Here is a 26,491-nt window from a genome sequence, read left to right as displayed (position 1 = left end):
AAAGTTTGGTTTTCACCTCCAAGTTGAAGTTTAGGGTCTATAGAACAATTTGGGTTCGAGTGTCAAACAAACACAGATACAAAATTGGCGCTGCGGGGGGCGCTCTAAAAATATATAAAATGATATAACTGTGTTTATTAGTTTAACCAAATGTAACATATGGAGGATGCATGGATTCAGCATTAAGAGGAGGAGCTGGTTGAGCTAAGTATTTGGTTACCGGATTAAAGACACACTATGTCATAAACCCAACTTTTAGCCCTTATGGGACAGCAAAATTTCTGGGGGTTTTTTTTAGATAAAAGGGTGGAAAATGCCTTCCAAGTTGGCAATGAAACATAATTTATTGTTTACCATGTTATTTGTAAATCAAAGCCTGGCATATTCATTCCAACTTGATTTGTTCAGAATATATTCTGAAGCACAATGATAACCCTGAGGATAACCTATACGCAAAAAATATGGCTTCTCATAAAAGCCCTATGTGAACATTTAAGGGACCTATCAATTGCAACTTTGAGTTTATGAATTTAGGATCATGAGTATCAACTTTTTTCAATAAAGCCATATTCTATTCACACATAAAATGTTATATCTGGAAGAAAATAAATCAATAATAATAATAATAATAATAATAATAATAATAATAATAATACTGCATTTCCAGAGAGACAATGCTAGTATGCTAGTATGCTTGCAGCTTATGCACACACAGAGAGAGCTGTTGTATGCACACACAGAAACACAAGGGAAAGACATAGAGGTGTGTTTGTGTGTGTGTGTGTGTCTGGTCTGTCCTGTCTGTGAGAAGAGAGAGAGAGAGAGAGGAGAAGAGAGCGAGAGTGAGGTGAGAGAGAGAGAAGTGTGTTGGGGGGGGTGGTGGTGGGTGTGTGGGTTGGTTAATGTGGTGTGTGTGTGTGGGTGCATGGTGCATGTATGGAATGGCTTCAGGTTGCCCTTTCAGCACATGGGTGGGTAGGGAGAGGTACGGGTGGGATTCGAACCTGCAACCCTCTGACAGAACCAACACCCTACCCGCATAGGCCACTACCACTTACTTTAATAGAGTGCCACAGCAGCAAATTAGGCCACGGCTTTTGCCACAGGACAGCGAGGTCATAAAGTTCTACAAGGCTGCGGTTGTAGAGTGTTGTGTGTTGGTGTGTTGTGTCGTGTGTGTGTGTGTGTGTGTGTCTCTTATAGTGTTGTGTGTGTGTGATGGTGTGTGTGTTTGACATGTGTGTGTGTGTGTGCGTGTGTGTGCGTGTATGACTGAAGATTCTAAAAGGGTGACAGTTTGGCAATCCAATAGCTGAGTTAAATATGTGCAAGCCTCTATGTTTCCGCTGTCCATATATCCAAAAGTTTTTGCAAGTTTGTCAGATGATATTGACATAACACAAATGGCACAAAACCGAGCACCTGCACCCTGCTCATTCATGTCAAAGCTGATGATCACTTTTCTCCCAGGCCAAATGGTTCAGTCAAAAAAAATGGGTGAATTGGGGTCACGATCATAGGGATTGTTAAAAACTGCTCTCTCCTGAAACATTTTTAAGAGTTGGCTTATATGCTCTTCACACAGTTTTGTATTCAGAGCCAAGACCTCTCTGACCCAATGCCTTTACCTTAGTTTGATAGGACCTACCTAGTTAAAAACCCCAGGACAGGTCACCTCTCACTCCTAACCTGCCCAGAAAAGGGGGGGGGGGGGGGGGGGGGGGGGGGGGGGGGGGGGGGGGGGGGGGGGTGGGGGGGGGGGGGGGGTACTACCATTCATTTCTATTGGGGGGGGGGGGGGTATTGGGGGGGGGGGGGGGGGTTGTTTTTGTTTGTCTGGGGGGGGTTGAATGAAAGAGGTTTTTTTTGTAGGACCAGCGAAAAATACACCAAACCTTGAGCCCTTTTGAGCCGTTCGTTTTAGCACTCGAACGTGTGGTTTTTGTGGGGGGTTTTTTTTGTTTTTGATTCGTGTTAGAGGTGATGGTGTATGATGACTGAAGGTAATGTTATTAATTGACGGATTGTCCCATTTTTTTAGTCAGGGTTTTTTTTTTTTGTTTGGTAAATAGTTTTTTTATAATTAAGTAAAGGGTAGTAAGTAGTGTAGAACTAAACTAACTCGATCCTGTCCTCTATGTAGTATAGTAATGAATGACCGATTCCCATGGCCGAGGTTGAAAGGAAAAATGTATGATATCGAGGTTTTGATGAGGAGCAATAGTATCTTTCCCGCAAAGCATACTAAATAAACTGTTGGGCGAGACAATTAGTATGCTTGCTGGTGGGAAAGCTGAGGCCTTTGGCAAGCATACTAAAGAATACTACAGGAACTATTTCATACATGGTTGAGCAATTAATCTGCCTGATGATGAAGGACATGTCATCTGGGAACTGTCCATTTGTTGAGCTGCGTAGTTGACAGGGAATGAAAACTGTTCTTAACTCTGCATTTGCTCATGAAATGCCTGCCAATATGTAACAAATTGACCAGTTCCCAGATTTGACTTACACTACCAAAGATGCAGCTGCCAAAGATGTATTCAACCTATTTACTAGAGGTGAAGTGCAGCTGTACTAGAAGTGTGCAAATGAAAATGATGTTCCCCATAGTACTTATCATCATCATCAATTATTTATTATTATTATTATTATTATTGAATTATTATTATTTATTATTTTATAATTATTATTATTATTAATTGATTACTTTCTGTCCAGATTATAAAGTTTTTAAGTTGTGAATAAAATGATTGGCTTGATTGCAATAAAAGCTGGTACTCATGATCCTAAATTCATAAACTCAAAGTTGCAAGTTGGGTGCTAAATATCACATAGGCTTTATGCAGCCATATTTGTGTACAGCTATCCTAAGTATCAGTGTGCTTCAGGGATACTCTGAACAAATCAAGTTAAGAGATAACCCAAGCTTTATGTACAGTAACTTGTAACAATAAATTGTGTTTCATTGCAACTTTGAGGGCATTTCCACCCTTTATCTTGAAAAAGCCCGGATTTAGCTGTCCATTGGCTATAAGTGTGTTTATTACATTGTGTGTCTTTAATCTGGTGACCAAATGCTTAACTCACTGGTTTCTCCTCTTCATGCTGAATCCATACATACCTCATATGTTAAATTTGGATTAACTAATCAAAAGTTATAGCCGTTTGGTTTAGACATTTTTAGAGCGCCCCGCAGGGGGGGGGCCATTTTTGCTTATCTGTGTGTTTGACACCCCTCGGAACTCAAATTACTCTATAGAACCCTAAACTTCAAACTTGGGGGGGGGAAAAGTGAAAAAACCAAACTTTAACACCAATTTGAAATGACTGAGCCTAATACGACCCCACTATTATCTTTGCACAGACAGGCAGAGAGGGTCTTTAGAGCTGTGAGACAGGTCTGTGCAAAGAGATGTGTCTTGAGATGAAGTTGTAGGCCTATTGCTTTTCCGTACAAAAACCCAGATTCCGAACAGCGTAGGCCCCTAGGGTGAATGTCCTAATGTTTTAACACTGGTAATGTTTTATAGCAGAAAACAATAGTCCCCTACCTGAAAAAATCTGTGAAAAACCACTACAGTTTCAAGCATTTAAAAAATCATTATTATTATTATTATTATTATCATTATTATTATTATTATTATTATTATTATTATTATTATTATTATTATTAAAGCATAAAGCAGCAAGGGGAGGTTACGGAGGACACTATAGCAAAAAAAAGAAATAAAGCTATTGCCTAAACTTGGCAGATAGGCCTACTGTATGGTTAAAAAAAAAGAAACACCACCTGCATTTATTCGTTAAATACAAGACACAAACAGAAATAATACATCGATTCATGGCCTTTTTCTGGCCAATTCAGGGCATTTCTCAGGGGGGCAGGACTTGTTCAGTATAGGCCTAGGACTAGGCCTACCCCCCTACACACCCTGGCTGCCACAGATGGTTCTTGCTCATGTAAAAAATTAATCTCTTTAGGATGGCTAACTGGGCAAAAAATATCACACCACTCCACGGTGACTAAGCACTGCTGAACAAGGCGTTTAGACCATGGACAGCCTTTTGAAACATCTGGTAAGCAGCTTGCTTAACTTTTTCAAAACTCAGTTTGCTTTTCAGCTTTGTATTGCAAATGAGTTATGGTCATCAGTTTGTGGTTTTTCATGTAGGCCTATTTGACTATTAGGCCAATAATGAAAAATCTACATGCCACTGTATAAATCACTAGCCTATAACAATCAAACTCACAAAACTCACTGTCACATAGTTCATTGTCTTGATGAATTCTGCTTTTCTTCCTGGCTTTCTCGTCTAATAGGCTGTGATGCTTTTGAGATGCTATTGTATTGTATATATGGGTGGCGTTTGGGACTGTCCCCTTGCACAAATGAGACATAAATGCAATTGTGTTGTGTGCTGTGGAGTGATGTGTCAAATTGATAATGGGAGTTTTCAGATGGGCTTTAACTCGGCTTTTATTTCGTCAATGTAGAGACAACTGACTTGTGATTGCGTCCCTATAGGTCCGGGGTAATGCTTTGTTCTTCATCATCGTGCTGGGGATGGGAGGAACATTCCAGAATGGATTCCATGTCACAGTTATCAGCTCACCCTCACCAGTGAGAAAGAAATGAAAAATAAGACTGGACTATGTTTTTCAAGTCCTACTCTCCTTATCCAGTTTTCTGCCCTTAGAGATGTCATTTTGATGTAGAGTACATTTTTGCACATAAATTCAAGTCAGTACGTTTCTCTTCTGTTCTGCCTTTGCTGTATCCCCAGTTTGTGAAGCGCTTCATGAACAGCAGTTGGACAGAGCGATATGGGCCCCCACACCCAGACACAGTCACCTTCCTCTGGTCAGCTGTGGTGGGGCTCTTTGGCTTTTGGAGGACTCATTGGGTCAATCAGCTTGAGGATGATTACTGGCAAATTGGGAAGGTAATCATCTTTATTATATCTTATACCGGCATTTGTATTTTATGGCTTTCATTACGAAGGGGGTGGTCCAGGGATAGCAATGACCCTATGTGTCTGTCTGTCTGTCTGTCTTTCTGCCTTTCTGTCTGTCTGTGTCTGTCTGCCTGTCTGTCTTTCTCTCTCTCTCTCTCTCGCTATCTCTCTCTCTCTCTCTCTCTCGCTATCTCTCTCTCTCTCTCTGCATGCGTCTCTCTCTCTCTCTCTCTGTCTGTCTCTCTCTCTCTCTCTCTCTCTCTCTCTCTCTCTCTCTCTCTCTGTGCATGCGTGCGTGTGTGTGTGTGTGTGTGTCTCTCTCTCTCTCTCTCTCTCTCTCTCTCTCTCTGTATGTGTGTCCTCCTGCAGTGTTGTGGGTTGCCAAATACGCATCCAGCATTAGCCATGGGTCCAGCTTTCCCATCTCTGATTGCTCTTGTTCATATAGAAAAACATGTAATAACACATTGTATCAACTGTACAAAGAAAGCCAGAGGATAATTCATTGATTCTGTACGGACACTGTAGTGTGTTTGTCTTTCAGAAAGAAGACCATGATATGGAATAATGTGCTCAGCATTGTTGCTGCATCTATCATGCTCTCCAGCAAATATGCAAACTCATTTGAAATGATCCTTCTTTCACGATTCCTGTTTGGGTTTACAACAGGTAAGAAGCACGTTGTGTTTAATGCACATTTCATGATCTGTGAAATGATGTAGAAATGTGTTTTTGAAAGGAAATCTCTGGGTATGGGGAGGCATACATAAAGGATTATGGACATTAACAAATATCAGGCTATTGCATCATACATTGAAAGACAATTAACCAGTGGTACTTAAAATATGTCTGTGATGTTTAACCCTTTCGTGCAGATGGGATTCTCAGCCATCCTATTACCTATTTGCTTAAAAAAAACGGCTACATCATAACAACATTGCTATGACATTACCAAGAGTCCTAACAGAATAGGACATGTAGCCTGATAAACCAGACTAAATGTGGATGTCCGTCCAGCGGGTGGCGCTGGTTCACCAGGCTATAGGACATGGTCATTACCATTTTGGTGACAATAGGATTATATCAGAAGCTGTGTATGAAAGGGTTGAGCACACAAAGCACCAATTATTCATCCTATTCAACTAATCCTTGATTGTAAAACTGCAGGTGTAGGAGGTAATGTCCATACCATCTACCTGGGTGAGAGCTCCCCTAAGAAAATAAGGGGGATGGTAACACTCACATCAGCAACATTTACTTCCATTGGGAAACTGTCAGGACAGTTTGCAGGCCTGCAGTAAGTTAAAAGCACCTCAGAAAGGTTGCCCTCTTCTTACATTGTGACCTGACCTTATATGATTTCCAATCAGTAATTCATATCAAATCAATATCCCATACACAGAATGGACCAAGGTGCATGTTTTTAACGTGACGCAAACTGCCATTCCTTTTTGATATCAGGGAAGTTTTAGGTCGCGAGGAGTGGTGGAACTTCCTTCTTTGTTTCCCGACAGTTTTTGCCATAGTCCAGCTAATCGTCCTCCCCTTCTTTCCCGAGGCGCCAAGATACTTGCTCATCGAGAAAAACAATGCCAAGGAATGCCGGGCAGGTAGGCCATGACGACGCCACCAAAACACATCTTCGGCCGCAGGGGAAGCAGAGGGGTTGTCTGTATGGTCAATGCACTCCTCCTCCTCCTCCTCCTCCTCCTCACTAGTTCAAAGGTTACACTTTCACTATACTGCAAGTCATGGTGGATGACAGATTCTGCCTTACAACCCAAGTTAGTCCCGTGACAATTATTTACAAAGCACATCCAGAAGAAATCCTTCCTCTCTCGCCAGTTATGTAACGGCCTGTGAAGGGATTCAGCATTCACAAACATTTACATCATTATCCACTTTAACAAACACAGGTAAAAAAGGAATTTTAAAGCCCAAGCTCCCAATTTATCCTATCTGTCGTTCACCATTGGAGCTTGTTAGTCTTGTGAATCTAGCATTGCCTCAGCATGAAGTGCAAGCATGCTCACAAATACAGTTTAGCACATGGCTGATGTAAGATATTCTCTCAGTGACTTACCCTCACCGCCTCTCTCTCTCTCTCTCTCTCTCTCTTTCTCTCTCCCCCCCTCTCCCTCTATCTCTCATTCTGCTGCGTTGGTGCTGACCTTTGCCACTTAGCGCTGCAGTGTCTGTGGGGTCCAGGGAGCTACGAGAGGGAGATGGAGGAGATGGTGGCGGAGCAGAAGGCCATCGGGGGTGAGCGCTCCCGGAGCCTGCTGGAGCTGCTGAGGGACAGGAGAGTACGCTGGCAGATACTAACTATACTGGTGCTCCAGGGATCCATCCAGTTCTGTGGCATCTCAGCAGTAAGACTGCAGTGCTTTTTCTTTTCTTTTCTTTCTTTCTTTCTTTCTTTCTTTCTTTCTTTCTTTCTTTCTTTCTTTCTTTCTTTCTTTCTTTCTTTCTTTCTTTCTTTCTTTCTTTCTTTCTTTCTTTCTTTCTTTCTTTCTCTCTTTCTTGTCTTGTATTTACCATAATCATCAGTTTCATAGATTTTTTTTTTTACATTTTCAGTTTTTCAGATAAAGTATCATGATGCAGCTCAATGCAATCCCACACATTTAAATGGAAGAAAACAGAGAGTCGTTACTACAGCTCTTGGTCTTAGTTCCATTTTGGCCCTTAATGGCAAAAGATCTACAATTAAAAAAGGTCTGTGACATAACTATACTATAATAAAAAACCACAACTGTTATGCTCATCAGATTCACATTAGACATACACTTATACAGTAAGAGGGGCCAACATTGGCACTTCCCTCTATTGAAAATATGGATGAATTCACAATATGCCAGCCATCACTATAATCCCCAGTATGCTCCTCCAAGTATATTTGTTCGCAACCCACACTGTTTAAAAACGAAACCGGCCAAAGTACCCAGACAATGAACAACACAAAGTACTTTTATATTCATATTTTGACTTTTATTTCTGTATACCTGCTGTCCCTGATATTCAGAACAAATAAATCCTCCTCTCTCTCCTCTGTTCCAGCTCGGTTCCTTCGCCTACAACATCTTCCAAGAGGCTGGCATTCCCGAGGAGAAGATCAGCTACGTGACGATGGGCATAGGGGCATCCGAGGTGCTCACCTCCATCACATGTGTGAGTCGAGTAAGGGCACAACAGGCATCGCCTGGCCTAATATGAGTGGCTGAAAGCAGTGCCGCTGACAGCTTTGGCAGGGCCCATGAACAACGACACCTGAAGTGCCCCCCACCCAATACAATGTAATGAGGACCTTAGGCACCCCCTTCTCCATAGGCCCAGGACAACTGTGACCCCCAATGTTGTGTTCATCAACACATTGCTAGAGCATTTGGATCTGTAAAAAACACAACTGCTAGAATACTGGCACAGACCTACTTTGAAAAGAGTCTGTACTTTGTGCAACAAAGAAGAAACACTAAGTCTTTTTTATGGGTTTTGAACAGGACAATAAATCACCTGTGTTCTCATATGTTCCCTACACCCCTCCTCTCCCCCTCTTCCCTCTCGGCCCCGCGGGCTTTATGACACTGACTGATAGGGTGGCAGGGAGCCATGCGGTTTCTCAGTGGGCTAAGGTGCCGTACCATAAATTCCATAAAAAAGGAGCCGTGTTTGAGTCTGGCCTGGGGTCATATGCCGATCCCTACCAATATGTGTGTTGACTTATTTCCCCATGTGCCTGTACAGGGATCGCTCTTCGACATTTTTGGGAGGTGGGGGACTATTTCTTTATTATTTCTTTATTTCTTTATTTGTTTGTGGATTATTTTCCTGTGTGTCTTCTTCAGGGACTGCTGATTGACAGTTTTGGGAGGCGGGTGACTACTTCTTTCTTTCTTTCTTTCTTTCTTTCTTTCTTTCTTTCTTTCTTTCTGTCCTTTCTTTCTTTCCTTCTTTCTCTGTGTTGATTATTTCTCTATGCTGTGCGTCTATCTGCAGGGGCTGCTGATTGACCGTGTTGGGAGGCGGGTGCTGCTGTGGAGGGGCTTGGCTGGCATGTCGGTGCTCATGGCCTCCATCACTGTGGCGCTCTGTCTACAGGTCAGTTAGGGACTCCGCACACCACCTCCAACAGCACTGCGGAGCACTATCGCTTAAGACAATATCAATTTCCTCAGGTCGCACAGGTACAGACGTGCTATAAATAAAAAATGGCCACTTTCATCACAGCAGAGTATGGATAATTAACGGATGGCCCTGACTAAAGAAAACTTGGCCATAATTGGCAGCCGACATCTTGGACGTTGCCGCTGGTGTGCGGGGTTGTACTAGAAAGCAGTGGAATCAAACGTTGGTAGAGCAGTGCTCCGCACTTTGGCGGAACCGGTGTGTGGAGGCCCTCAGTCTCCTTCTCCTCTACCACATTCCTCCCATCTGCTACTACACCACTGATAAAGAAGTCCTGCGAGCCACCTTGGCCTTTCTGTGTCAGTGAAATGGGGTGGGGGTAGCACAGGCGGTTCCTGAAGGGGGGTCGAGGTGGGCCACTGCCCCTGTAGAATTGCCCCCGCCTGTGTTGTGGCCCTGGCCCATTCTAAAAAGTCAATGGTTTATATATGAATTTGTAGTTGAAATTTAATAATATAAAATAGACTTGTTTAATATAAAACATTGACTTGTTTGCCATTAAATGTGCCAATCTCAGCAGCCCCTGGCAATTTTGGTGTAGAATCAACACTGATGTATCTGTCTGTGGGTATGGCCGAGTCATTTTTTTCTATTAAGAGTCATTCATTAAATATCATCCCATAATACCTCAAAATACTCTATGACCTCATAAGCTGCAAACAAGTTCAGATATCAAGGGACTTTGTAAAGGGAATGTCATATATTTTCTGTGATATTTCTTTTGTCTTTGTACAGGGCTATGCCTTTTGGATTCCTTACTGCACCATTGCATTGTTTTTCCTCTTTGTCATCTTCTATGGTGGAGGACCAGGTAGGCTATGCACTAAGCATGCTATATCACACATCACACTTTCACAGAGGTGGAAAGAGTACTGAAAATTGTAATTAAGTATAACATATATTCACTCGTTTTAAATCCTACTAAAGTAAAAAAAATCTTGAGAAGAAATTAACTTCTCTTCTTGAATAGCCCTCCATAACCTCTGTGTCTTGGTATCAGCAATCATCTAGCCTGGCTATTGTGACTACAAAGCTCTGTGAGCGTTGGTCTGGCAAAGTTGCCTTGTAAACCGTGTGTTTTTAGGGTCATAACATGCGTCTTAAATCCCTCCAAAATGGAGGCCTCAAAAGGACGAGCGGGCCCTGACTAACCTTCTAAAACATTGGTGCACGATAGATCAATTATGATGGTGAAAATTTACAATTTCCTATCATTCCCAGACGATTTTTCTCCTGCATTTCATTTTTCTCTATCAATCGCTGAAGTAACACATTCTGTCACTCACATACTCATCGCCTACCCTTGCACCTTCTCTCTCTCTCTCTCTCTCTCTCTCTCTCTCTCTCTCTCTCTCTCTCTCTCTCTCTCTCTCTCTCTCTCTCTCTCTCTCCTCTCCTCCAGCTGGAGTGCAGCCTTCACTCACTCATGAGATGTTTATCCAGTCGTGTCGGCCCGCTGCCTTCGTCTTCACTGGGATCCTGCGTTGCGTGGGCTTCACCACTCTTGGATTCGCCTTCCCCTTCCTCATAGTGAGTGAGAAGAGCAGTGTGTGTGTGTTTGTGCGTGTGCGTGTGCGTGTGTGTGTGTGTGTGTGTGTGTGTGTGTGTGTGTGTGTGTGTGTGTGTGCGCGCGCGTGTGTGTGCGCGCGTGTGTGTTGTGGAAACACAGGGAAGAACAAAAAAAGATTTCCCGCAAATAGGAAGAAGTGAAACAGTTTTCAGTTTTGTTTTGTGTGTTCCTTGTTCACGCTAAAAATTTGTAACTCAGACCATCGAAGAACAAAGCAGTACCCTTATGCCCAAGGGTATGTCATGTATAAACAGCCATCATAGGTGTCATTCTTATCATTTATAATTACATAGAGGTCAATTGTATTTAATGAACAATCATTTGTAGATCAGTGCTTTGCCACTGTATTCTACCACTGTCACCCATGTGTACCCCAATTATGTACTGCCACGACTTTCAAATCCATATCAAGTTTTTTTTTCAGGACAGTAAATTATGCTAATTTTCAGCTGGGTGGCTTTTCAGGAGTTAAGGAGAAAGATATCACAATGCAATTGGGCTTTCCCCCCCAGAGGCCACACTTCATTATTCCAAGTCACAACATTCCCAGATCGAAATCTTAGGTTCCATAGGCGTCATGGCTCCCAATGGCTTGTTCGTATGATGTAGCCCAGCATCGCCATCTGTAAAGCTCCAGTCAATTCATGTTTCCCTCCATGTTACGGGGGTATGGTAATCCCAGAGAAGACTGATAATACATGTAGAGATGATTCATATGAGTTCCGGGATCAGTATCAGTATCAGTTCCCCTCTTTAACCACAACAGACTTAAACATGCCTTCATACATCAATCAATTCTTTTGCAGAATGAGTCTTAAGTGTGTATGTTATCACGCCACGTTGGTAATATCTTCAAGTTATGTGGGTTGTATGTAATGTCTGTATGTATGTATGTCTGCATCATAGCCTGTGTCCTCTGTTTTTGTCAGTTGTGCAATAGTCTTGTGATGTGATGTTATGTGTATGTCCTGTCTTAAACGAGTCTTACTCAGGGATGCAAAATGAATTTCAGAGTAAACTGACAATAAAGTATTGTCATCAATGTGAGGTGAACGCCCCTTTCGGAGACCAGTGGAGGATGAGGTAAACGCCACAAAAAAAAAGAAAGAGGGAGGAGATGATTATTACGCCCGCTTAGGAGACTGGACTTGTGCACACTCCTTCGCATTGGTGATATGTGTTATGATTTATCTTGATCTATTTTATTGATTATCTTTGGTACCAGGGGCTCATGTAGCTCATGTAAAGACTAACTTTCCTACTGAATCTGTGTGTATGATAAAATCTGAAAATGTACATGTGCACCCTAAAATTCAGATGTATGAATACATGCATAAACAGATTTTCACCCACATTCACAATTTCGTGTGAAATTCAGTGCATGCACATTTTCATGTTACGTCATTCTTAGCACATCGGAACGTTTTCGTGAAAAGTTTTAGCCTACACATGAGGCCCCATGCAGGAGACTGATGACGTGTCAGAAGCTTTCACTTGTTAGAGGGAAATGAAGTTGATGGAAAGGCAGATGGCACCAGGCTATACGTACTGTATGTACGGTAATCACCCTCTTCTTGTTTTTCATTCAGGCCCTACTAAAGTCCTACACCTTCCTGCTCTTCTCCGGTGCGTGCATGCTTGGGGCACTGTACTTTTTCCTGGTGGTGCCCGAGACCAAGGGCAAGACCCCGCTGGAGATCTCAGAGGAGTTTAACGCCATCAAAGTCTGGAGGTCTCACAAGAAGGAGCAGATGAGCTTGGAGACAAAGTTGTAGAGTTCCTTCCACATGCATGTGGCATGGGACTTCTCCTTGATCTCTCTCTCTCTCTCTCTCTCTCTCTCTCTCTCTCTGTGTGTGTGTGTGTGTGTGTGTGTGTGTGTGTGTGTGTGTGTGTGTGTGTGTGTGTGTGTGTGTGTGTGTGTGTGTGTGTGTGTGTGTGTGTGTGTGCGTGCGTGTGTGTGTGTGTGTGCGTGCGTGCGTGTGTGTGTGTGTGTGTGTGTGTGTGCACGTGCGTGCGTGCGTGCGTGCGTGTGTGTCTGTGTACGCGTGTGTGTCTGTGTACGCGTGTGTGTGTCTGTGTACGCGTGTGTGTGTGTTAGTGTGTGTGTGTGTGTGTGTGTGTGTGTGTGTCTGTGTCTGTGTCTGTGTCTGTGTCTGTGTGCGTGTGTTTGTGCAAGGGAGCGCGTGTGTAAAGACTTTATATTTGTGCAGACTACTCTGATAGCTGCACATGTCAACAGCACTTTAGTCTTACCTGGACTGGGTACATCTATCTGTACTGTACTGCAACCGGACTGGGTACATCTATCTGTCTATCTAAAGAATATAACTGTTAACTGTATGAACTACATGAAATGATTTATTCTTTACACATATTTGTGGCATGAACTGAAAACAATACATTATTTTTTTCATTGGAAGTTGTAAGTATAAGGGAATTCCCTCTTGACTGACTAATAAAACAAGCTCTATATCGGAAAGATTTCAAATGTCTTGTGCTTTAAATATGACCTACTGTATTTAAGTATAATATAACTTAAGTGTCAGGTTTTAACTAGGGTAGAGCCCAAATGCAGCACTCGAGACAAGGGGTCCAAGAAGAGGTTGACGGTTTATTTACTAAGGATACTACAAACCAAAATCAAATGCTCAGAAGAGCCACAAAACAAAAACCCACGAGGGGGAAAAACATGAACTCAACTAATACAGAAAACTAAGACACTTAACTGACAGAAGACAGGCTAACACTTACAATGAATGGCAGAGGTTTCACCGCGACAAGACAAATCAAAATGACACCACGCAGAACAACAGAAACACAGAACTTAAATACAGAACAGACAATTACCAGGGAACACACGATAGGACAAACACAATGGATCACAGGTAGGCAGACAACAAAGAACCAATCGGGAACGACAATGAGACAGGGGCAAATGAGACAGGCAATCTAGGACAATAAGCAGATAACAAGACAGGTGGAGACAATGGCAAGGGAACAAGGAGGCTACCAGAAGACACAGGGTTAACAGGAAAGCAGGTGTGGGTAATGATGGGAAGATAACGAGGCAAACTAATAGAACCAGAGAGCACAGGGTACATAGAAATAACTAAGATAAAAGGGCCAGGATGAAACATGAGACAGGGAAAAAACAAGAAACATCTACAGGACATCAAAACAAGAGGGCAACAACCAGAATCAAGACAAGGGGAACGGAAAACAAGCTAGACACAAAAAACACAGTAGACTAGGAACAGGAACGAGGGACAGGTGAGGCAAACGAGGGGCGGGGCTGAACACATGGCAGGCAAACACAGGGGCACATTGACAGGTGACATGATGGGACAAAATGTAAACAAAAGCACATGGAGAACCAAAACAAGAGGTGACAGAGAGTTAAACAGCAACACGCAGAACATGAGGGGAGAAACCGGAGGCAACACTAACATACAAAACAAACACAGAGTCCTGGACATGACATTCTGAACTCATTCCACATGTCTATACTGGGCCAACAGTGAACATAAATCAGATTGCAGTAAGTGAGCCAATACTGGGCAGACACTGAAAATAACTGTCAGATTGCAGTAACTGAGCTGACACTGGCCCAACAATTAAAACAACTGTCAGATGGCAGAAACTGAGACAACACTGGGCCGACACTGAAAATAGGCCTAACAGTCGGTATACGTGGTACTGTGCTATTATTTGGGCCAAAGAGTGGACCAAGTCAGAATTGGGCCAACTGCCAAGATACTTGCAAAAAAGAAGTGATAAACTTTGCTGTGTGATGTCTTCTACAAAAACATTTTTGACTTTATGTCATTGCGATCAGCTTAAACACCAGCTAATAGGTCTGGTTAGACTGAGACATGGATTAGTGTTGCCATATTGGGCGGTTTCACACCCAATTGGGCTGCTTGGGATGACCATCTGGAGGTAAAACAAAAAGCATGGCAGGTTTTTCTGCCAATATATGGCCCTAGAAATGAACAGAAATTTGTTCAAATTGGGCTGGATTTAGTACTTCCAGGTGTTTTTTTTTGGGCTGTAAATGCAGTCTCGTCTGGCAACCCTGGTGGGTTGGCCAGAGAACACATGTCCATTGCTTTGCACTTGGCAGTTTTCAAATTGCAGAAATGTCTGTAGGCTTAACAAAACAGGGCAGGGGGGCAAGGTGGTTGAAGACAGCATCTTGCTTTTACCACTAGGTGGCGGCATTGTATTAAACTCCTGCAAAGAAGGTGACTGCTGAGTTAAAGAGACTCACGTTCTTTTATTTGTGATGATGATGATGATGATGATGATGATGATGATGATGATGATGATGATGATGATGATGGTCGATACGTAGGCCTATATAGCCTATTCAAACACAAACCACATGGAAACGAAATAATGTCATCATCTTTTGTCTGTTAATTTATTATGCCTAATACTAACTTATATCCTTAATATGTTCAGTAGCGAGTGTAGAAAGTGTTTAAGAACACAAACCAATATTTAGGCTACTTGAGCATTTTAAAGTTGCACGTCTTACCTCGTGCACTTCCGTGTTTAAGGGGTGCGTGCGTGCTGGCATTTTGCAGGCCTATTTCTGGACCTATATCTGAACCTGTGTGTTGTTAGCCTATTGTAAGGCCTGAGAACATTGATTAATTGCGCCATTTTAAACCTGTAATTAATTAACATAGGCCCTACTGTCTAATTAAAACGCCAATGTTGTTGCTTGTGTGTGTGTGTGTGTGTTGTGTGTGTTGTTGTTGTTTTTTTCCTATAAATTGAAGTGTGCTCAGGACTTGATGTGTAGGCCTAGGCCTACTTCATTGACAAATATTTGGGAATAGTGATTCAAAAGTAACCCGTTACATTAAATGGTAATGAGATTACATTACTGAATACATTTTTAAAAGAATAACTTGAAACAACCGGATTAGGCCTACGTTTCAAAAATAACTTCACTAACCTATGGACACTTAAATCATGAATCAACAGAGATTGTTTGGGTAGCCTACGAGGAAAGACCTTTGGAATCACCAGAGATTTTTTTTTAGGAATCACGTTGCCTACGTCATTTATAATTTAGCGCCACATTCATAACGTCTCGTGCTGTGTCACAGGTCACAGTCGCATCTATTTCGAGTGTGGTCGTAGCTTTAATTAACTGCCTGTAATAATCCGAAATGGGTTACTTAAAGCAACTGGACGTCGAGAATTTCAAATCCTGGAGAGGGAAACAAGTAATTGGACCTTTTAAGAGGTTTAACTGCATTATTGGAACAAATGGCTCAGGTAAGTGTTTCCCCCTAGCACGCTAAGTAGGGCCTACCCAATAGTTCATTTCACTAGAAGTTCATAGTGCTGTTGATTTGTATGGCATTAGGATACGCATTTGTAATTTCTGCTTGTCAGTAAACTTCAGCTTGTATTCGTATAAAATTATATTTTACATTCAGTAAACCCATTTATTGGTAGTGTGGTGCACGTTAGCAGGTGTCCCTCTGTTAGCCACCATAACAAAAGCCTTTTTACAACCTATAATTTTGCCTCACATCTTTATATCTTGACATGGTTCATATACTGTGATTTATATCTGTGATGATAGTATACTAATTAATACTCGTTTAACGTCTTCGGTCAATGTTTGTTTTGAACCTGAGGTAAGTCCAACGTCATGGACGCGCTTGGCTTTGTGTTGGGCGAGCGGGTGACGAACCTCAGGGCGAAGCACACCCGTGACCTGATCCACGGAGCGCACGTCGGCAAGCCGGTGTCCAAGACAGCCCGAGTCACCATGCGATATGTCAGCGACAACGACGAGGAACTCAACTTCAGCAGAGTTGCAGGCTAGTATAGAATAAACAGCTTTATCGAAAACAGGTACAATTTAAAAAACATTGTATATACTTGTGATTTTCACATTTGTCCTTTAGGTGACTCTTCTGAATACCAAATCAATGGGAAGCAAGTCACCCTGGCCAAATACACAGGAGAACTGGAGAAGATTGGCGTGGTCGTGAAAGCCAAGAACTGCTTAGTGTACCAGGTAAAAGATAATAAGAAGCCTATTGGAATAAAAGATGACAAGACATTTAATTAATTATAGTTAATATTAAAAGACACCTAATTCAATAACCCAGTTTGCTCTCCTTGTGCGTCCCAAGCAGTGGTCAAGCACATACAGTAGCCATGCATTTATCTGAACTGATTGATCTTGGGTAAACGGTTAGGACAGTTATGGGTAAACGGATAAGCCTGGTTCAGACTCCTCCTTCAGTTGCAGGACACGTACTGTCACCGGGGAGTGTCGGCAGATCATGTACCGAACAGCCACCATGCCTCCTCTTTAGAGCTGAAACAAGAGCTTGCAGTGCTGAATGTATATTTCTCCTTGGCTGAATTGTCCGTAATCTGCCACATGGCGATGCAGAGTGCAAAGAAGCGTACATGCATGTTTTGTGTGTGTTTCTGTCTGTCTCTCTGTCTTAACAGGTTTATGCTCCAACTACAGTCCAACTGAATATACCGGTGCGGAGTGCGAAGGGGCAGGTGCACAAGTTGTGTGTATGTCTGTCTACTCGAAACCAGTCAACCGAACTGGTTCATGTTCTAGCTGTCCTCTGCTAACTAAACTGACCCTTGCCCCATCCTTTTGTGATCCAGTGTGCTGTGCAGCCGGTTTATTGTTCAGCCCTTGTGTGTGTGTGCGTGTGCGTGTGCGTGTGTGTGTGTGTGTGTGTGTGTGTGTGTGTGTGTGCGTGTGCGTGTGCGTGTGTGTTTTCCAGGGTGCTGTGGAGCACATCGCTATGCAGAGTGCGAAGGAGCGTACACGCATGTTTGAGCGCATCAGCAACTCTCTGGAGCTGCAGGGCGACTACGAGAAGCGCCTGGCTACGTTGCAGAAGGCCAAGGAGGACGCCCAGTTCCACTTCAACCGCAAGAAGGCTGCTAACGTCGAGAGGAAACTCATCACCAAGGACATCGAGGAGGTAATGGTGTTATTTTTTAATGCTAAAATTGGCAGGCTTATGATGAGGTCAAGGTAATGTTGGGAAGGCAACTGTACGCCCGTTTGTTCAAAAAAGGTTGAGGACCACTGGATTAGTTTATGTGAAGAGTATATTTTAAGTCCGCCAACATTGAGTGCAAACTGGCCACCAAGGACATGGAGGAGGTAATCACACACAGACAGGTGATTTTGGGGGTAGTTTATGTTGTAAGTACAACACTAGCACATATTATTACATAGCTGTTACACCATTTACTTCATTGTACCAAATGAGATTTGTTAGTGAAAACCGCTAAAACCCTAACAAGGACCCACCATGAATTTGTTCCAACCAGTGCAGAGCCGGCTGATCACAGGTACACACGTCTAGAAAGGAAACTTTCCTTTTTCTTCTTTTTTCTCTCTGCAAATCTCCACATCATTTACAGTAAAGTCCTGAAAGGGTGACAGATCTATTTTACTTTAATTTATTTATTGTTTAATTGTTCTCCCACCCCTCAGGCGAGGAAGTTCCAGGGCTTGCTAGACGATGCGTCGTCATGCCGACTGCAGCTGAGCCTGTTCCAGCTGTTCCACAACGAGCGCGGCAGCCAGGCGCTGTCGGAGAACCTCAGGGAACGCCAGCAGGCCGCGGCGGAACAGAAGAACGTTCTAGACTCCTGGGAGGAGGCCGTGAAGAACCAGAAGAAGGAGCATGGCCGCCTGGGCAGAGAACTGCAGCAGATGGAGAAGAAGATACGGTACACACACACGTACAATACACACACATACACACACACAACATGTGCACACGCAAAACACACATGCACTCTTGCGCAACAACACACACACTTAACGGCAGAAGATGGAGAAGAGGATACGGTACACACTTGGGCGTGAGCTATACACGCTCACACACACACATGTCACTTGTCTCCCCCTTTTGCGCTACACACGCTCACACACACACATACACTTCTCTCTTGTCGCCTTTGTAGCAGTGAAGAGCAGAACTTGAGCACTGTGTGCGCAGTACACTATGGCTCACACAACACCTCTCACCATGACAAAACATACACTCACAGATGTAGACATACAATCATGTCCCTTTCTCCATTACAGCGAAGAGCAGAAGCTGAACAACTAGCGTCAACAAGTCTCACCACAACACACTCACATACACACATACTCATCTCTCTAATCTCTGTTGTAGCGGCAAAGAGCAGAAGTTGAGCATCCAGCGTGCACAGTACACTATGGCACGCGTCAACACTTTTAACAATTAATTTCCCTCGGGATCAATAAATGATACTCTTCTCTACTCTACACCTCTCAACATGACAAAACACACACACACAAACACACACACACTTACCTCATCACTCACTCATCATGTCCGTCTTTTTCTGTAGCGGAGAAGAGCAGAAGCTGAGCACGCAGCGTGCACAGTACACCAAGGCTCGCGTCAACACCTCCCACCACATGACCAAGGCCAAGGAGGGCCGGGCGAGCCAGAAGAAGAGCCAGCGCCAGCGGGAGGAGAAGGAGGGGGAGCTGGGCAGCCTGCGCGCCCAAGTACAGGAGCTGGAGAAGGCCTGGAAGACCTACGAGAAACAGGCCAAGAAAGAGGAGGCCACACGCGGCAGAGACGTGCAACTCGGGGAGGCACAGGTACATACACACACAGCAGTATACGGGCGCCACGTGCACACACACACACACACACAGAACACACATGATATGATAAAGTGTGTGTGTCACAGCACTTTAACAATGTTTACATTAATGACTTATCAGTGCAGTTGAGTTTGTGTTCCACAGGCTGTTTTATTGGTAATTCTTTGGTTAATCACCTTATGTATGCAGATGATCTGGCCATTGTGAGCCCATGTATGCTGGGTTGCAACAATTACTTAAATTATGCACTCAATATAGGCTTGTTTATGACATTAAATGTAATGCAAAGAAAAGCAATGTCATGATAGTGAGAAGTAAAGCAGATAAGAAGATGACATTCCCTGTTTTCTATCTGTGTGATAGCCCACTTATGGTGTGTAAAGAAGTTAAGTACCTTGGTCATATAATTTCGGATGATCGTGACATATATCGTCAACGACGTAAATTATATGCCCAGGCCAACATGTTATTTCGCAAATTTAGCATGTGCACAGTCAATGTCAAATGCTCTTTGTTTAAAGCCTTCTGTACACCCATATATACTGCTCACTTATGGTGTAGGTATAAGAAAAGCAGCTACCAGAAGCTGACAGTAGCATATAATGACACTATGAGACTGTTGATGAAGCTACCAAGATGGACCAGTGCTAGCTACCTATTTGTGTACTCCAATGTGCCTGGGTGTGATGCAGTCTTGAGAAATGTTATTTTTAAGTTCATGTGCAGATTGGACTGCTCTAAAAACAGCATTATTCAAACCCTAGTGAGTCCAGCAAAGTGTTCTGTGATGTTCTCCTCCAAACTTAGGCGACACTAGAGAGAGTGCCTATTTGTTTGATGTGTTGTGTTCCCATCTTTCCTTTTATTCTTTTATTTTATTTCTTATTTTTCTTTTCTTAACTTCTCTTTGTAATTTTTTGACTGTTGTCTTCATATGGACCATGTATTTTGAGTCTGATGTAAATAAAGAATTGAATTGAATTGAACAAGTTGGAGTCCTACAAGAAGCACACACCTATAGCACACATGTATTATATCGTGTGTGTGTGTGTGTTGCAGCTTAAAACCCTTTCGTCTCACTCACGTTTAATATTTGTGTGTGTGTGTGTGTGTGTGTGTGTGTGTGTGTTGCAGCTGAAGCGCTATAATGAGTTGAAGGAGGCCTACAGGAAGCAGGGGGCCATCCTGGAGCAGCAGCTGGAGAAACTACAGTGGGAGTTCAAAGCAGACGGCGAGAAACTGGAATTCGACCGACGTAGGAAAATTGAAGTCGAGGTAAAGGGCCGTACACACACACATCGCTGATATTTACTAGCTTCTCGCTTGCTCGCCTACTCGCCTCTCTTTCATGGAACGTTCGCTGAAAGTTCCCGCGGCTTTAACTGCCAATGAACAGGCGAGAAGTACCGAACTCTGCCTTCCAATTGGTTACTCGCTTACTCGCCTCGCTCAAAGATAAAATATTTTCCCACATCGCATCGTTTGTACAGTACTCGCCTGCTAGTGTCGCTGGAACACATTGACATTCTATTGAGTTCATTCGCTGAGCGAGTCACTAGCAGCGACGTGTGTGTACAGCCCTTAATGCTGGAGTGTGTGAGAAATAGGCCAATATTAAGAGTTGCCATGGCCAGCTGGACGTATGTATCTGTGTATGTTATCCATATATCTTTGTGGTGTGTGTGTGTTTGCAGGCCAACATTAAGAGCTGTCATGCCCAGCTGGAGGACTACAGGAGGAGAGCAGACAAGTTGGAGGAATACATCACCACCTGCACGTGAGCCTCATAACCACTAATAATCACAACTAGTATTGCTTAATAAGCATAATTTAGCATTCATACAGTATGAGCAGGGCTCTAAATTTACACCAGCCCACCAGGTACCACAGATAGAACATTGCTACTAGTTACTTGCTTCTAGCTCACTCGCTTGTTCGTCACTCGCTTATGGAATGATCATTAAAGTTCCCACTGTTTACCTTTCACCACAAAAGCAAGAAATGTAGTGTCAATAATCCAAACTCTGCATTCCAATGGGCTACTCGCTTATTCGCTTCGCTCAAAGTTAAAATATTTTTCATCTTGGTATCCACCCACCTCACATCGCTTATTCTCCTCGCCTGTCCAGACCTTGATTCGTTGGAACTCATAGGGCCTAAACATTCTTTTGACATCTTTCACTGAGCGATGTGTGTTAATGTAGCTTTACTAGCCACTTTGACCCATTAGTGAGTGTGTGTTTAGCTAGTATGATAAACATCTGCTAGCTATTTGGCTGGTGATGAAAAAAAGTTGTTTGTGTTGTGCACTAATAACCAACGTTTTAATTGCAATTTCTCTTTTTTCTGACCTTCATTGCATGCGTGCGTGTGTGTCTGCGTGTGTGCAGTCGGTCCGTGGAGGAGTTGTGTGCCCAGGAGGAGAATCTGCATGCTGAGCTGGAGGGAGGCCGAGCACGCTCACAGGAAATCAACGTAGAGTTGGGACAGGTACGACACTAACACACACGCACACACGCACACACACACACACACACACACACACACACACACACACACACACTCACTCAGCAGTCAAATGAGATCAAAATGGAATTACAACGTGAACACACACACACACACACACACACACACACACACACACACACACACACACACACACACACACACACACACAGCTGGGGGGGGGGGCGAGCACGCTCTCAAGAAATCAACGTAGAGTTGGGGCAAGTATGACAGAAATACTCACACACATACCTCAAGAACATGTAATTTCAACACAAACACACACACACGTCAGAGGTATTTTACTTCGCAGAGTGGACCCCTTTCCCCATGACAGTGTGGTTATTTTGCTAAGTCACTGCTAAAAAACTGGGTTAGGAATGGGATGGCAGTTGCATTCATATGTGAATCAAGGCAGGTTAGCGAATACTTTTGGTAATGCAGTATAGTGTATATGGCACGAGTGTTGGCTAATGTGTATTATGTGTATGACAGGTGCTGTCAACGCTGCAGAGCGTCCACAATCACACACACACACACACACACACACACACACACACACACACACACACACACACACACACACACACACACACACACACACACACACATGCACACTGCATGTGTAATAGCTAATGTGTATTGTGTGTATGTTAGGTGCTATCGGAACTTCCGTGTGGACACACAGACACAGACACAAGTGTGTATTAGCTGATGTGTATTGTGTGTATGTCAGGTGCTGTCGGAACTTCAGAACGCCCGTGTGGACCACCAGGAGAACCGACGCAACCAGAAGAGGCAGGAGGTTCTAGAGAGCCTCCGCAGGCTCTACCCAGAAGCACTGGTAACACACACATACGCACGCGCGCACACACACACACACACACACACACACACACACACACACACACACACACACACACACACACACACACACACACACACACACATACACACATACAGTGCACAGCAAGTACTTACACTTGCACTGCACTTGTAATTGATAATGGAGGAGACGCAGACACACAGTTCCTGTACTAAAGTCTTTCCCTTATTAATGTATAGAAGTTGAATATGGTGTATATGGTGTATCTTAACGTAATGTAATGTCTCTTCCTCAGTTCAGTTGGCTTGGTAAACCCTTGGCAATGTAATATAAGTGTGTATTGTAATGTAATATCACTTCTTCGGTTCGGGCAGCTGGTAGACCTGTGCCAGTGTAATATAGTATTGTAGTATTATAAACTAATAGTAATATAAAGTGCAATGTAATGTAGTGTAATGTAAGGTAGTGTGATGTACGTAGTATAATGTAATGTCACTGTTCCTCAGTTGGGTCGGCTGCTTGGCCTGATCTAATGTAATACAGTGTAACATAATGTAGTGTAGTTTGATGTAATGTAATTACACGATTATGTAATGTGCACTCTTGCAGTTTGGTCGGCTGGTTGACCTGTGCCAGCCCATCCACAAGAAGTACCAGCTGGCGGTTGCCAAGGTGTTCGGCCGCTACATGAACGCCATTGTTGTGACAACGGAGAAGGTGGCGCGCGAGTGTATCAAGTTCGTCAAGCAGGAGAGGGCGGAGCCTGAGACCTTCCTGCCCATTGACTACCTGGACGTAAGTCTCACCTGATTGGTTAATGATTGCTACAGGTGTGATGCTGACTATGGACGTAGGTGACACCAGGTGCAGCCTAACCTGATTGGCCAATCATACCTTCAGCTGTTAGGCTTACTATGGATCATATTGGACATCGCAGCCAATGTTGAGGTTTCACCATATGTGACGTTGACTACCTCCTTCTTACTGCACCTGCTCTCACCCCTTTTCCTCCTCTTGTTACCTGTTTTATTCAGGGGCCCTGTGAACAAGCCTTTGTGTGAGTTGTAAGCTGGTCTGTTCACACCTACCTGTGTGAAGGTAACTGAGCATCTGATTGAGTTGGAGGGCAGTATGTAACCTTCCCTGTTCTAATCTCTGTTCTTACCTGTTGCTACCTGTGCTCATACAGGTGAGTCTGGTGAAAGTGCACTTGCCTGAATTGGAGGGCTGTAAGCTGCTCTACAGTGCATCACCTGTTGTGACCTGTTCTCTCCTGTTCTCACCTGTTCTGCTCAGGTGGGTCCGGTGAACGAGCGTCTGCGTGGGCTGGAGGGCTCCAAGCTGCTGGCTGACGTGGTGCAGGTGGCTCCAGGGGCTCCGGAGCTGCGCAGGGTGCTGCAGTTCGTCTGCGGAAACACGCTCGTCTGCGACACCACAGAGGAGGCCAGGGCCCTCGCATACGGAGCCGAACGCCTCAAGGTGTGTGTGTGTGTGCGTGCTTGCGTATGTGTGTGTGTGTGTGTGTGTGCTGGTTATATTGTGAAGACTGTGTGTTTTTGTCCTCTCCAAAAGTGTGTAAACTGTGTGTGTGCCTGCATGCATGTGTGTATTTGTGTTGCAGACGGTGGCACTGGATGGTACGCTGTTCTCCAAGTCAGGTGTGATATCGGGAGGAGCTCAGCACCTTAGGGGCAAAGCACGACGCTGGGAGGAGAAAGACTTCAACAAACTCAAAGAGCGGAAGGACCAACTCACAACTGAACTGCAGGTGTGTGTCTCTGTGTGTGTACATATGTATGTTACTTAACTGGTATACATAGTACTGTATGCAGGGTTCTAAATTAACACACACCAACCCGCCAAACACGGGTGAAAATTAATTTTGGCTAGTTGAAAAAAATACCTACCCGCCAATTTGGCCAATAGCGCCCGAGTACAGTAAATTATGAACGGTAAACCGCTGCTATGACGAACGTGTGCACGTTAAGTATGCAGAGATTTCCTACATTACCCATGGACACTAGCGTCACGACGTAGCCTCCCACCGTGGGCTTTCCAGTGCAGCAAGCGTCAACTCCATGCACGCGCGCCAGCATTGAAAACATTTCAGACGACCAGCCTTCTGTCAGCTACGCTCACACTGACAGGCAGCTCTCCTCCTATGCTCTTGTCGATTTCGCTACAAAATTTTTAACGTCACTACTGCTATTATTACTAGGCTGAACCTTGCTGTAACAGGCTGCCTTTTTGAAGCAGCGAGGCCCTGACCGTTTCAATAACATGACTAACGCAGATTATGCCTATGTTTTGTGCGAGTGATGAGAATGTGGCGTGGGTTAGAGCAAGGTTCTGTGTGTTGGTGAATGCTAGTAGTAATTGTAACCGTAATAATTGACGTTAAAAAGGAGTGGTTGTGGAACGAAATAGCGACAAGGGCAGAGGAGGAGAGCTGACTGTCAGAGTAGTGTGAGCGTAGCTGTCAGTTCAGTTGTCTTCTGAAATGTTCCGAGTCCTGGCGCAACTAAGTTGGAAAGCCCACGCCATCGAAAAGAAAGCAAATAACAAAAAAGCAACCAACGACGAAGCTGTGGACGTAACAAAGGAAGCGAAGATTCCCGTGATATTATTTAGGCTACTTTTAGTTAAACTAGGCTTCTTGTCATTTTGTTGCGCATGGTACATAAGAGAAGAGCTCCTCCTCTCTCCTCATTTTCCTCTCATCTCTGCTCCTTCCTTGGGGTGTGCGTATGTNAGGTTTTGGAGAGTTTGCCTGTCACAGCACGAAAAGGGGGATTTGTGACAATGAACTCGTCCCAAATCGCCCACGGACTTGCCTAACTTTCGTCTGATTTTGAGCGCTGAGAGAATGCGAAATTAACAGTTTTGGGGACACGTAAATCGCCCGGAAGCGAATCAGAGCCGTGGAGAGGTCTCACAGCAGGGTGTTAATGGCCCAACGATTAACATGAAAGGCAATGACAGCCAGCCCGGAACGCGGACTAGCCTTGCTCTTATTGGACGAAAAAGACACGTGACTCAAAGTAAAAGAGCTGCGCTGTTGGTTAGCAGGGTCGGCAGCTACGACCTTCTATTGGTCACGTTGGATTAATTTATGCATACCGTAGGCCTATACGGTAGGTCCGTATAATTATGCAAAAATTATTATTACTAATATACCTAGGTTGATTTTACTTTGTATATTCACATCATTATGTTCACATCATTATAGACTGCACTGTGATGGGGCTTCAGCATGCATGATGTGAATTTATTGCTAAAATGAAAATGAATGAAATGAAAATGAATTTTTTAAATGCTTTTAATATCACACCAAACAATGTACACACACTTAGACAGGAACCGTGCATTTCATAAATATACATAATTTAAAACTACACACATACCCTGCAAACAATATACTCTAGGCTATATGCAGTGATGTATACAGTAGCCTACTCAGGTCACAAATGTACAACTCAGAAACAAACAGGCATCTCTCTCCCAAGCGGCGTTTCCGATTGTCTCCCACGTCCTAACACTGGCCGTCAGAGCATTGAAGAAATCTTAATACTCAACAGCACTCAAATTTTTCCTAGTGGAACAGGTGAGGTCAGGCATAAACGCGTTGCTCTGACCGTCTGTTAAGACAATGCGATGCGACACAGAAAAGACGGGCGGCTCTCCGTGCATAGTGACTAAAAGTTAGCATCAACTTTGAAAAAGGGTCAAGTCACCATCAGAAGAAAACGGCCGTCTTGTAAAACATGTGTTTGAGTGA

The 26,491-nt window shown here is 43.7% G+C and overlaps 1 protein-coding gene and 1 pseudogene across 1 annotated transcript in view; both read left to right on the top strand.

The window, feature by feature from the left end:
* The first annotated feature begins 4,026 nt into the window (after positions 1-4,026).
* Positions 4,027-12,545, top strand: LOC134461761 (solute carrier family 2, facilitated glucose transporter member 9-like; annotated as a pseudogene).
* A 3,291-nt stretch (positions 12,546-15,836) lies between these two features.
* Positions 15,837-26,491, top strand: part of smc1b (structural maintenance of chromosomes 1B) — a 36,938-nt gene continuing 26,283 nt past the window's right edge. The window contains exons 1-13 of the mRNA XM_063213918.1: positions 15,837-16,009; positions 16,378-16,563; positions 16,651-16,763; positions 17,503-17,706; positions 18,228-18,466; positions 19,118-19,376; positions 20,517-20,657; positions 21,077-21,159; positions 21,773-21,872; positions 22,624-22,731; positions 23,323-23,508; positions 24,010-24,192; positions 24,335-24,481. Coding sequence (XP_063069988.1) covers positions 15,901-16,009; positions 16,378-16,563; positions 16,651-16,763; positions 17,503-17,706; positions 18,228-18,466; positions 19,118-19,376; positions 20,517-20,657; positions 21,077-21,159; positions 21,773-21,872; positions 22,624-22,731; positions 23,323-23,508; positions 24,010-24,192; positions 24,335-24,481 — 2,058 coding nt within the window. The 5' untranslated portion in view covers positions 15,837-15,900. The remainder of the gene's footprint in view (positions 16,010-16,377; positions 16,564-16,650; positions 16,764-17,502; positions 17,707-18,227; positions 18,467-19,117; positions 19,377-20,516; positions 20,658-21,076; positions 21,160-21,772; positions 21,873-22,623; positions 22,732-23,322; positions 23,509-24,009; positions 24,193-24,334; positions 24,482-26,491) is intronic.

Source organism: Engraulis encrasicolus, chromosome 13, assembly GCF_034702125.1.
Source record: "Engraulis encrasicolus isolate BLACKSEA-1 chromosome 13, IST_EnEncr_1.0, whole genome shotgun sequence".
Taxonomy (NCBI): domain Eukaryota; kingdom Metazoa; phylum Chordata; class Actinopteri; order Clupeiformes; family Engraulidae; genus Engraulis; species Engraulis encrasicolus.
The sequence above is the reverse complement of the archived record's forward strand: the minus strand, read 5'-3'. Positions and strand labels throughout refer to the sequence as shown.